Below are 13057 nucleotides of genomic sequence, written 5' to 3'. Positions count from 1 at the left end.
TCAATAAAAAAGGAATTGGATTTTCGACAGTGGAAAGCTGAAGCTTAATAATAGCACAAACTCATAAATCTCTCAGACTGGGTGAGTTACGATGAGAAATGTCCACAAGCCCCACACAAACAATATTTTGTCACAATTGCATGTATCTAAGCAGACAACAGGACCCTAACACACACATACTGTACATTTACGTGCCTATAACATAGGAAATAAGTCTGTGAAGGGCTGTAACATTGGATCAATTGGCTGAAATGTAGGTTATGGGTGAGTAGCCTAGATTCAGAAAACGAGGTCAAAGCTATAGCAATCTATCACCATCTGATTAAATTACTTACAGAACATAAAAAATCAAAGTGTGGCTGGTATTTTATTCTTCTTATTCTTATTCTCAGAGGATACACAGCATAATCTCTAAGACCCAATAGTAAATTGTGTGCAATGCCTTCTTGTGAGCAGAGACTTCATTCAGGAAGTACCTCTGACACAGCATACTCTGGCTTATGGGAACTCAGCAGATTGCCAAGAAAACAGAGACTTGACAGGGGATCAAGCAAACCCTTCAACTTGAACTGTCAGAGAATGTAAAGTAGGGAGTTGGTGAGCTGAGTTCAGCCATCCAATGACAAAACCAGGCTGACATGTTTCAGAGAGACATTGCCTTATTCTGAAGGATCATATATACATGCAGATCTGCAGCAGTCTTTGCAACTGCTGACAGAGACATTACACTCCCTGATTTAGTGTCCAAATCAAGACAGGGAGAAAACTGCTTGTGAAAGTAAGTGGGATATCTGCAGAAAAAGAGGCCAAGTTTTTCAGAGTTAATCTGTATCTGTGTCTGAATTCTGCTTTGTCGGCAGATGCTCCAAAGAAATGCGGCCTATTCAAGAGGCACAAAGTACTGTGGAGGCCAGAAATAGCTCCAGTCAGGTAAGCATGAATGATGTAACAGGAACAGAAAGAAGGCTCTCTGCCAAGTCTCGTAGTCTACGACACTGACAGCCGCAGCCAGTGTTTATGAATGAATAACACTCAGGGTCTTAATGACACCTGGGACTGACTCAGAGCAGGAACAGTCAGTGGGTGGACCTGGTGGGACTGAATAAGGTGGGGTAACATCTGTAATGGGCCTTAAGTATGGAAGGTGACTTTGAAACCCCCCTAACTTTCCACGCAAAAAAATATGCAAATATTCTGATAAATAATATATAATATATATGAAGGTCATTTTTCAAGCAAATAACCCAAATATTTAGTAATTTTACTTCTTCCATTATGAGAGTTTTTTTTAGCTTTATGTGACCAAAATTTTGAGTATCTTTTGGTTTTGGACTGCTAGTTGGACAAAACAAGCAGCTTGAAGATGCCCCCTTGGACTTTAGACAGTTGTGATTGGAACTGGGGTGGCAAGTAATGATTATTTTCATTATGGATTAATCTACCAATTGTTTTCTCAACAAATCAATTATTGGTTTGGACTAGAAAATGTCAGAAAACGGTTTAAAAAAATGCCCATCACATTATTCTAAAGCCCAATATGATGTCTTCAAATGTCTAATTTTGTCCTACCAACTGTCCAAAACCCCAAAATATTTAATTTATTATCAGACAAGAATACAACAGGTAAAAGCTGAAACCAGACATTTGGCTTTTGTGCTTGATTTTGTGATCAATTATCAAAATAGTTGTTGATTGAATTTTCTTTGGATTGACTATCCATTCATCCAACTGGTGGCATGTTACACTATTTTCTGACATTTTCAATTTAGAAAATAATCAATAATGAAAATCAGTTTTAGTTGCAGCTCTAATCCAATTCCAGGTTGATAGTTTTGGGTTTATAAGTGAAATCAAACATACTTTTGAGGGTCCTCCCGCTTAAAATTAAATCAAATGAGGGCAAATTGCACAGCAAAATCTTGCTATCTGTCATTCCTTTTTATTCCATTTTGAGTTAACATAAGACAAATTTTTGCAGTTATGCTCATTCAACACCTATCTATCAAACAAAAGCCTCAAAACTTGTCCTGTCTCTCTTATCTTGGGCCGTATTCCTCTGCACCCTGGATGTGAAGCTGGAAGTGCATTTACTTCATGAGAAATCACAGCAGATGCTTATTCATCGCACTGACAGGCAACAGTGTCAGCATCAGGTGCTTTCAGGAAGTCTGGTGGGAGGAGGTGACGCATCGTTTCAGGGAAAACGTTGAGAAATGACGCGCACCTCCAGCCGGCTGCGAGTATTCCCTCACGACTACAGCAAAGCGGCAAAGCGAAGGCTGCATGCGGTGCGGCAGCGGCAGCGGCAGCGGCAGGGGCTTTTCCTCGTCCTCCTCCTCCTCTGACTACCCACGCATGAATGAACAGAGTGGATGACACACACACACACACATACACACACACACTCACACATTTACACACAGCAGCCGCAACAGTACTCGCTAGGGGAGGAACCAGCGGTTTTCCTCCTCCATGTAGACATTTATAGAAACTCAAACAGCCTGTGAATGTTTGCTGGTAGCACTAACAGTCACGACTGGGCTAGCCTGTAGCAGTTTATCTCTTTTTGCTGTCAGATAAATCCTCCATAAAAGGCATCTTTACTTAAGGTCAAATAATAAATTTAAACAAACATGTCATTCAGCAACAGTGTCGTTAAAAGTATCCCACTGGCAACCCCCCATTAATGTAAGTCGAGCAGAGCCTGGTGTATGATTTAATGACTATTCAGCACAAACCCTCCGCTGCTGCTCGGGCTACACTGACTTTTCCAAGGAGCTGACAGCCCGCAGGCTCTACCTCTGTCAGACAGCTGGTGCAGTTAAACCGTGAGCAAGTGATACTTCAATAACATCAAACACAGAGGCTTTCAGTGCCTCAACAGCTTCGTCTCTTACCTCCCACACAAAGCAGGGACATCTCTGATAGCGGCGTGAGCGTCCCCGGCTGTCCTCTGCTGAGTGCTCCGTGATTTGTTTGGTCAGTCCGTTTGTCTCCTGGTTACTGAGAAAAATACAACTCAAACCGCCAAACCGTTACCCTAACTGGTAACGGAAACAAAACAGCATCGTGTCAGCGGCGTTCGTCTGTTTCTCTGTGGAGCTGTTGCTCTTTCAGCAGGACAAGATACACAGGAGTGAAATCCTCGCCCCCCTCTTCTTCCTCCTCTGCATTGCCTCAGCTCTCCTCCTGTTCAGTTGCTCCTCCTGCGCGCACAGCCATCTTGTTTCAGCGGCAGTACCCTCCGCGCGAGGACAGCTCCCCCGCGCCGCGCCGCCCTGACGTCACGATTGATGAGTAGCAGGCAGGAGTTTGGGGAAGCGCGGGGAGGTGGGCCTCACGGTGGGGTGGACGGAGGAGACGGGAACGGGATGGCTCTGAATTATTATCAGTAATACACTCAATGAAATGACGCCGAGGAATTTCATTCATTGTTTTCAGTGTTACAAAGCATCTCAGAAAAGTTGTCTTTTTCTCGTATTATCCATTTGTAGATATCCAGTATGCCTGGATAATCAACCCATCGCCCCAGACATCCAGGGCCCCAAGCTCCAGGTATAATTTGTTTATTGCATTGATGGGATATAACTAAGTACATTTACTCAAGCTCTGTTCTGAATTACAATTTCTAAGTGCTTGTACTTTTCTCAAGCATTTCCATTGTATGCTTCCTTTGGATACTTCTACAACAAAACAGTTCAGTGAAATATAGGCCTAGTACTTTTTTTAACAGGGGCAGAGCCAGACATATGTTCAGGGTTAGCTTAGCCCCATCTTAAATCTATATACAGGGGACATGTTCCCCCAAGGATTTTTTCCCCATTCACAGCAGTTACATGCACTATTTATTGTATCAAGCCATTTGTACATTATTTGGGGAGAACATGATAGTTCCCCAGGAGATCATCCAGAGCCTGCATCATATTTTGAATCCAATTGTTCTCTGTCTCCATCATATGGAAACCACAACACAACACATGATGACAATGACTAATTTTCACTACTGCCACATAAAAAGAGGAAAAAATTGCATGATGTTAATATTTTGAATTTATAGGCCTATGACATAGGTGGGGAATGAATTTGGCATAAACAGCATCGAGTGCAGTAGCGTTCACAGATTTAATGTTTAGATGACAAATCCAGACCATAATAATATGTGCTGTTCTAACTGAGCAGTCATGGATCCACAACAAGGCCAAGTAAATGTCTTCAATACTCTGAGCTGGGGCCAACAGAAGAACATTTACTCTAATGATATTACATTTCTTTAAGGAAAAGCATCATAGGATAAACAACATGGACATGTACTGTAATATTATCATACAGTATTTTATTTGATCTACTCCTGATCACTCTGTTCTCATTTCCTCCTCTTCTTCTTTTCACTCTATCAGCTCCACTCATCTATTACTGGAAATGCCCTCCACTCAAAGAAAATATAAAACAAAAAGAGTTTTAATATTTCTGTCCATAAACTTAAGATGTAAAAATATTAAATGCATATCTTATTCTCTTACATCTGCTCCACTTCTGCTCTCCTTTCCTCCTCTTTTCTTAATCCTGTGTTGTCAACACATTTTCATCTCCTGTCTATGGAGGTAGATTTGTCTAAATTATATTTGTGTGAATAGATTGACAATCAGTGAGTAAATGTGTAATCTGTAAATATAAAACACCTTCCACAAATACAAAAAATACATTTGTAAACTCACAAAAATATCTTGCTCATGGTGGAGTTATGCTGGGATTTATGTAAGCTCAACAGTAAGAAAGATAAAGCTGTAACTTGTCTTGCAACAAAACTGACAGCAGAGCCCCTAAACTCCTGTTTTAGCCGAAATAACCTACTATATAGCTACTGTGCTGTGTGCACTGTAGACTACTCCAGTGGTTTCTAATGGGGCAAGGACCCCCAGTGTATCCCAAGGTAAATCTTAGGGGTCATACAATGATTAAAGGTATTAGACAGAAAAAACATCTGACAAAAAATATGTAATTTTTCTTTCTGTAATTTTGTCTTTTTCTTTGACATACTGGATACTTTCACACCCTTAGGCCTCTTCAGATCCCTCAATAACATATGGGAGAAAATCACTCTCTTGTTGTGGCAAACTTTTTAAGCTGGGCTGAACAAATAAATTTTACTTTCTCAAAACACTGGTAAATGGTAGTACATTTACTTATTATACAGGACAATGCTAACTGATACAACTGAACCCACCAGTATACAGGGTGAGCATGTCCAGCACTAGGTGTGAGTCAGTATGTGGGCAATGTGAGCATATCTTGGTGTTTGTTTTGCCACACTGAGAGGAAGTGATATGGAGAAAGAACTTGAGCTCTCCAGAGGAATGGAGACCATCAAACACGAATCCCATAAGTGCTGAGTCTGTCAGAGGATGACAAGAAACAGAGATGGTGCAAGTGGATATGATGAAGTATCAAAAACAAAGGAGAATTATTTCCAAAGAGTCTTACTGCTGTAAAGCAAAACATGGAGATGAAACACACACAATGTTCAGAGCAGCCACTTAAGGCTTAAAAGATGCAAAGAGTGCACATATAAAACTCACTGTATACACATATTAAGCTAAACATAATAAAATACTGCTGTGGCTCTGAATCGCAGCTCATAACCCTGATATCCAAGTATATCATCATCATCATCATCATCACTGTAAAAGATACCATGCTTTATATTGTCCAAGGTCTTTACACTTTACTATTTAGATTATGTTTAGATTAATGTTAAGAAGCCATAAATGGGTTTATCCTGTAAAAAAATATAAAAAAAAATATCTTAGTTCCTTAAACCTCAATTTAGCTGTATACATTTTAAGCTTGGGGTAAAATTTGTCTTTGTGAAATCAAGTGCAATATTTACTCAAAAAGTATCACAATTTTTCACTAATATTATTTTTGTTTTTTTTATTACAGCAGGAGAGAGTGCACTGCAGCTGCAAAACCATGCAAACATTCATATCGAAATCATTTGCTATCAGTGATGGTAATGACTGCAATATTGGATAGTTATTTGTTCAATAGTGGGTCAGTGGTTAATAGCATGATAGTGTCAGTCATGTTCAATGATAGCTCAAATTTACTGGACAGTTATGTGGCAGAGGTCTGTATGATCAGGGCAATAACAGGCTGAATATGGGCACTAAATTGTCTGGACTCAAATGCCTGTTGTGTTCCAGTACAATAGCCTAATCTGCACAGGTTTTACACTGTTCTCCATGGACAGATTTTAAAAAGGAACTGCCACAGCAACCCCTTAACCATTATTCCAAAAAGTTTGCATTTTTGCGATAATCAATCATAAACAGGAGCGTGTTTATGCTTGTGTGATAGGAAAATATACCTCCTGTGCAGGTGGAGAGCAGCTTGTATTATCAGTAATAAACGCCAGGGGGAAGCAAAATGAAGCTATGGCTGTCGAGACTACTAGATATACACAAAACGATGAAGTGTGTTGTTTACGCCTACGCTAGATTCAAGATGGCTGCTGGAGACAACAGCGGCAGGCCTCCTTGCCTTAATTTCTCCGGTCCGGGTCCTTTGGGAAACAGCCAGCCCAGTAACAGCGTTTTCTCCATGCCAGCATCCAACGGCGGAGCGGTCGGTGCGGCTGGGGGAGCGCAGGGAGGAGCGAGGCGCCCCAACCCGCAGCTGGGGCCTGTCGGCGGAGACAGCAACGGTGTTTCGACCGGAGCTCCGCCGACTGCGCAGAACTCCCTGCAGCAGTCCGCTGCGGCAGGTGCTGCGGCAGCCGGAGCCATGGCCACCCCGGCGTCCAACATGGCAACCACCGCAGCGTCAAACGCCTCCCAGGCGGCAGCACCGACCGCCACTCCGGCAGCTGCGTCTGTGCTGGTGTACCGAGAGCCAGTGTACAACTGGCAAGCAACGAAGAGCACGGTCAAGGAGAGATTTGCTTTCCTGTTCAACAACGAGGTGCTCAGTGACGTTCATTTTTTAGTGGGCAAAGGAATGGGGGTTCAGAGGATACCTGCACACAGGTAAGAGGATTAACTGCAGTATGAACAACATCCAACATCAGCTAGCTAGTTCTGAATGTGCAAAGCGAAAACGCCTGACCTCTGTGTTGTTGTTTGTTGTTGCTGTGACTGTTGACATTGTCAGGTTTGTTCTGGCCGTGGGGAGCGCAGTGTTTGATGCGATGTTCAACGGTGGGATGGCGACGACCTCAACGGAAATCGAGCTTCCTGATGTGGAACCAGCTGCTTTTCTGGCGCTGCTAAAGTAATGAGGCGGAATGTGTGTCATTTAAACTAATGATTTGCATGTCCTGAAATTGGACATGTATCAGTATTATTATAGCTGTTGCTATTATTATATCAGCATTTGGATAGCAGTAATAATTGACAGCTAAATAAGCTCGGATGATGCAACATCAATCCATTATGATTATGATTCAGTTGAGCATTCAAATCACTAACATAACACAATGAAATTTGGCTGTCTTGTTTAATTTGTGTATCTCCCACAGGTTTCTCTACTCTGATGAAGTCCAGATCGGGCCTGAGACAGTGATGACCACACTCTATACAGCTAAGAAGTATGCAGTGCCAGCCCTGGAGGCTCACTGTGTGGAGTTCCTCAAAAAGAACCTGAGAGCAGACAATGCTTTCATGCTACTTACACAGGTGAGTTCCCTGAACTCTTAATGTCGACCTCTTCTTGTCTTCTTGTGGTATCAGTGTAACAGGAACGGTTTTGTCAACATCACTGCTGAGACACAAACGCATGAATGCAATTCACATTCACATATCCACCATCATGTCACAGATACGCACGTTATACACAGCAATTCCTCATGGTGCAAATCACTCAGAGGGCATCAGATGTCCAAGACGTTCATGATCTGTTTTGCAGTTGGAAAAAACTGTTGTCAATCGTGTACATACTTCACTACATACAAGTGAAAAACTGTACAGGCTCTTACAACTTGAAGATAACAACAGAGAGGCTAGACATTTTTTATTTTTGCTGCCTTGAACTTTTCATTCTGGTGCATATTTACATGACTCCACCCCAAATAAAACTTATAGTAGTTATTTTTTTTGCCACACAAAACTTATTGAATCAACACTCTTTTAAGTGAAGTTGTCACTTTTGTGAAGTTGTAACTAGTCAAATATTATGTACAAATGCATTTCTTAAACTGATGTATATTTTTTTTCAGGCACGGTTGTTTGATGAGCCTCAGCTTGCCAGCCTTTGTCTAGAAAATATTGACAAGAACACTGGAGACGCTCTCGCTGCTGAAGGCTTTACAGACATAGACTTGGGTAATGTCTCCTCACCCACAATGAATCTTGCCATTCCTTTGACGGCTGTTAGTTGCAACATGTATCTTAGACTGGCTGCCTAGCTCACCATTAATTTGTATCGCTCCTTACTTTAGATACATTGGTGGCAGTGTTGGAGAGGGATACTCTGGGAGTGAGGGAGGTGCGTTTGTTTGGAGCTGCGGTGCGTTGGGCTGAGGCTGAGGCTCACAGGCAGCAGTTGCAGCCCACACCCGAGAACAAACGCAAAGTCCTGGGCAAAGCTCTCACACTCATCCGCTTCCCTCTCATGACCATCGAGGAGTTTGCTGCAGGTGAATGACAGCACAGTAAACCAACGTTGTTTCTTTACTTTTATGTTTGCACTGCTCTCTCACACTTTGTTGATTCTTCTCTCTCCCAAAATACAGACTTCAGGCTCTGATCTTTGTCTTTTGGTCCTGTCATTGTGCCTTCAGGTCCAGCCCAGTCCAGTATTCTTACTGACAGAGAGGTGGTAAGTCTCTTCCTCCATTTCACAGTAAACCCAAAGCCCCGTGTAGATTTCATCGACCGGCCTCGCTGCTGCCTCCGCGGGAAGGAGTGTAGCATCACACGCTTTGGACAGGTGGAGAGCCGCTGGGGCTACAGTGGAACAAGCGACCGCATACGGTCAGTGAAGAGTATTTTTAAAAAAAAAATTAATTACAATCTTAGCCTCTTTGCAAAAATAGACTCTAAATTTAAGGAGATATCATGAAATATTAATTAAATTAAATCAATTATTTACAGACAAAATTGTCTGCTAAGATAATTACACTATAGTCAGTGAAAATGAGTCTGCTCTCACAGTTTAACCCAAGAATGAGAAAATAAAATGGCACCATTCTTTCAGTATACATTACACTGGCTGTATTTACACATTTTCCAACTTCAGCATTTCGCATTTCCACAATTTTCTCCCTTGTCCACTCATCCACTTCTCCATCTGCAGTAGACACTCAATAGTTTTCTCTATAATAACCAGTAAACTGACATTTCAGACACTTAATCATCAATTTGTATCATCACTGACAGGTGTACAGTCACAGCACCGCAATTTTCACATGTATGAAATATGGCACATTGCATTGTGGGATTGTTAGCATGTAGTAGTGTACATGTCTTGGACATTACTTTTTGGTTCCATTGTTGGAATTTTTGAGAGCACTACATAGAATATGAATTTACACACATGCAGAGTATTTACTAGTCCCAGTCTTGGTAGACAATATTGCCAAAAAGTCATTATGGATGAAAACTGTAGTCTCGAACAGACCTTTCCTTTCACAGGAAATATTTTGTCTTGTTGAAGCAGGAAAAGCACAGGTGTAACTACTAACATTAATGATGTGCTCTGCTCCACTTAGGTGCCCCAGTTTGCAGGCTGGCTCGCTGTCATAGATTACTGAGACGTTTAAAAGGACCAGTCATTGTTAATGTTATTAGTTTCACACATGCTTTTCCTGCTTTGACAAGTCAAAGTGTCTAATGTGAAAAAGGTCTGTTTTCTTAATAGAAAGCTGCTTTGGGAGACAAAATAATATAACACACCATAATGTATATACAGTTGTACCCAGCTCAGCAGAGTTGCATATGAAAACCTTCATTAATATGTTCCTGCTCCGTTTCCTCTCAGGTTCTCAGTAAATAGGAGGATATTTGTGGTTGGGTTCGGCCTTTACGGCTCTATACATGGACCCACAGACTACCAAGTCAACATACAGGTATGGACCCTAACCCCACAGAAATGTTGTGTCTAGTTTCACTGTGTGCAGGTGTGCTGTATAACATATTTCGGATGTTTGTGACTGCCCTCTGTTCATGCAGATAATTCACACAGACAGCAACACGGTGCTGGGCCAGAATGATACAGGCTTCAGCTGTGATGGGTCAGCCAACACCTTCAGAGTCATGTTCAAAGAACCGGTGGAGATACTACCCAACGTCAACTACACTGCCTGTGCTACACTTAAGGTCTGGGAAGTGTTTTAATAATAGATACATGATACAAAACATGAAACTTATTGTACTACACTGTTTAGCAGTTGGTAAAATTGTGTATTTTCCTCCTTAATGGTAATATTAGATAATCCAACTTGCTACTGTGCAGTATGTATTCACTTTATTTTTCCGGCTTGCAGGGTCCAGACTCTCATTATGGGACTAAGGGAATGCGAAAGGTAACACATGAGTCATCATCCACCGGCACAAAGACCTGTTTCACCTTCTGCTACGCAGCAGGCAACAACAATGGCACTTCCGTAGAGGACGGACAGATACCTGAAGTCATCTTCTACACATAGTCACCTCTGACATCGCAACGATCTTCCATCAAATGTGACAACCTGACACCAGCGCAGGGCCACACCTCAGCAGCCGTACTGGGGACTAATCTGTCAGACATCATACTGTTCCCTCCATATAGTGCACTACTGTTGGCCACATGGGAAGACAAATAGCTGTGAGGCGATGTAGGTCACTACATGGGGCGTAGCTTGTCATTTGAGATGCTGTCTCTCTCTTTCTTAGCGGCTTCCTTTTATCCCTTTGTGTTGTAGTGATGTCAGCCTCTGAAACAGACATGACTGTAACCGACTCCACAAGGGAAGGAGAGAGGGAGGGAGGAGCCTCTTAGATCATTCACAGTATCCATGTCACTGCTGTGGATTGATGGCATAAGGCTTGACACTGAATTCTACTTGAGCTGTACGATTCCCCTTCCTGTACTCCACAGCATTAGTGCGAAGGAGAGTTGCAACTGTATGAATGTACAGTCCATCAGATTTGCCAAGAAAAGATCCTCATCATTGTCCAGTACAGACCAGCATTTCCACTCAGTTCCACATCAGCTGTAACTTCCATAGACTCACAGACCTCATAGTCTTTATGAACTCTTGGCGAATTTGAACCAAACTAAAAATTAATCTTAACAATATGATTATGGTAAGCATAATTTTCGGGTTTCTACATACAATACAATCTGTGATATCTTGTGTCCTTGCTTGGTAGTTGCCTATACCCAAGATACCTTGCACTTCTTGGCCTTGCATATGTTCATTTGGTAGTTCTATGGATGCACACTGACTCTTCAGATATGTTTCTTTTCAGCTTTGTTTTAAAAAGTGTGGGCGGAAGAGCTTTCCCTCATGGTGTGGAAGTTAATGGGTTGTATATTAAAGTGGCATTTATTAACATTATATATGTAACTTGAAATAACTATTGATTAAAGAGTGAGGAAAAGGATCATGGTGCTTGTTTTTTATCTAAAACAAAAATTCCACATTTTGGGAAACATGCTTGTTTGCTTCCTTGCAGAGATTTTGAGAAGATTGGTACCACTCATAAATCAGTCTTTTAATTATAAGGCTAGGCTGAACTCAACAGACACGTAGCTTAGCATAGCTTAAAGACTGGAGATGCGGAAAGTGCCCAGCTTTGGCAAACACAACCAAATGCACCTACCAGCATCTCTAAAGCTCACTAATTTACAGGGTTATGTTCAGAACTTTGTTTTTCTAAATTGAATGAAACATGAATAGGGAAAAAGTTAAAGTAAGCAAGAATAAAATTCATTAATGAAAAACACTCATTAGCAGTCTTTACAGCTTCCTTATTAGTGGAAGATTTAATGGTCTGTAAGTACTGCACATTCCTGTTTTTGGCAAATTTACATTCATTTATGTAAAGACTAGTTATAAGACTGATGATATATGATTGCTTTTTTCTTTTTTCTTTTATAAGAACCAAAACAGTACACATAATTTATTGGAATATCTGCTGGTTCCGCTGGAACGGCTCTCAGCCAAGTGTAGACTGTTATGCACATAGACAGCTATTTGTTGTAACCTATAAGCTTTAGAAGTGCTGCTAGGTGAATTTTGATACCACTGGACAGAGCCAAGTTGGCTCTCCTTCCCGTGGATGATGAGAAGTTGCTGTACAATATCAACTATGAGGGGTCCTTCATCTTGTGGCCCCGGTCTTGCAGAGGGTTTCTGTGTCAATAAATTACTTAGTAGATCTGCTCATTTGTTGTGAAGTTGTGTTTCATGGAATTTCTTCCATTTTTTTTCAAGTCATTGACACAAAGAAACCTGAGGTAAGGTACTAGTATTATTCCATCTTAGAAGCACTGTAAAGCTTTAATGAAAAATTATTTTCATTATCAATACACCTGAGTTATTTTCTTTAATAATCGATTGTTTAATTCATTAAATGTCAGAAAATAGTGAAAAATAGCTATTATTATTATTATTATTATTATTATTGTTATAAGTTAATATGTTCCAAGTGCTTGATTTGTCTCACTAACAGTCAGAAACCCATGATGTAGGAATCAATTTTTTTTGTTTTTTCTTAAAAAAAACCCTTAAATGTTTAATCACTTATCCACATTGTTGCCTATTAATTTTCTGTCAATTGACTAATCAATTAATCAGCAAATGCTTTCAGCTCCAGAGTACTGGTTGGTGTCTGGGTTAGTCTGCCATATATAGTGGGGGTAAATAGGGGCCCAACAACAAATGTTTCCCAGGGGTCCCGTGGGAGATTAATCTGGCCATGGAGAGTGGTAATGATCTAATCTAACTCACAGCCAGAAAGTATATCGGTGTATTTCCCAAAATGTCAAATTATTCCTTTAGTTACTGCCTGCTGACTGGAGCAATAACAGAACTTCAGGAGTCACATTTTCATCATAAGCTGAATGTTTTTATTCA

The 13057-nt window shown here is 41.0% G+C and overlaps 2 protein-coding genes across 2 annotated transcripts in view; one reads left to right on the top strand and one right to left on the bottom strand.

Annotated features, from left to right (window-relative positions):
* Positions 1-2919, bottom strand: part of LOC111229031 (protein unc-13 homolog A-like) — a 32257-nt gene extending 29338 nt beyond the window's left edge. Inside the window, exon 1 of the mRNA XM_022755188.1 lies at positions 2898-2919. Coding sequence (XP_022610909.1) covers positions 2898-2919 — 22 coding nt within the window. The remainder of the gene's footprint in view (positions 1-2897) is intronic.
* Positions 2920-6399: 3480 nt separating this feature from the next.
* On the top strand, positions 6400-12295 carry btbd2 (BTB domain containing 2). Its single transcript, XM_022755154.1, has 9 exons — positions 6400-7025; positions 7150-7269; positions 7517-7673; positions 8213-8318; positions 8435-8632; positions 8777-8969; positions 9976-10063; positions 10167-10313; positions 10481-12295. The coding sequence occupies exons 1-9, from the start codon at positions 6427-6429 to the stop codon at positions 10640-10642; spliced, it is 1770 nt and encodes a 589-aa protein (XP_022610875.1). The 5' UTR covers positions 6400-6426; the 3' UTR covers positions 10643-12295.
* The last annotated feature ends 762 nt before the right edge of the window (positions 12296-13057 follow it).

The sequence above is a fragment of the Seriola dumerili genome, unplaced genomic scaffold (genome assembly GCF_002260705.1).
Source record: "Seriola dumerili isolate Sdu_G_001 unplaced genomic scaffold, Sdu_1.0 BDQW01000226.1, whole genome shotgun sequence".
Lineage (NCBI taxonomy): Eukaryota > Metazoa > Chordata > Actinopteri > Carangiformes > Carangidae > Seriola > Seriola dumerili.
Note: the sequence above shows the minus strand (reverse complement) of the source record. Positions and strands in the feature narration are given on the sequence as shown.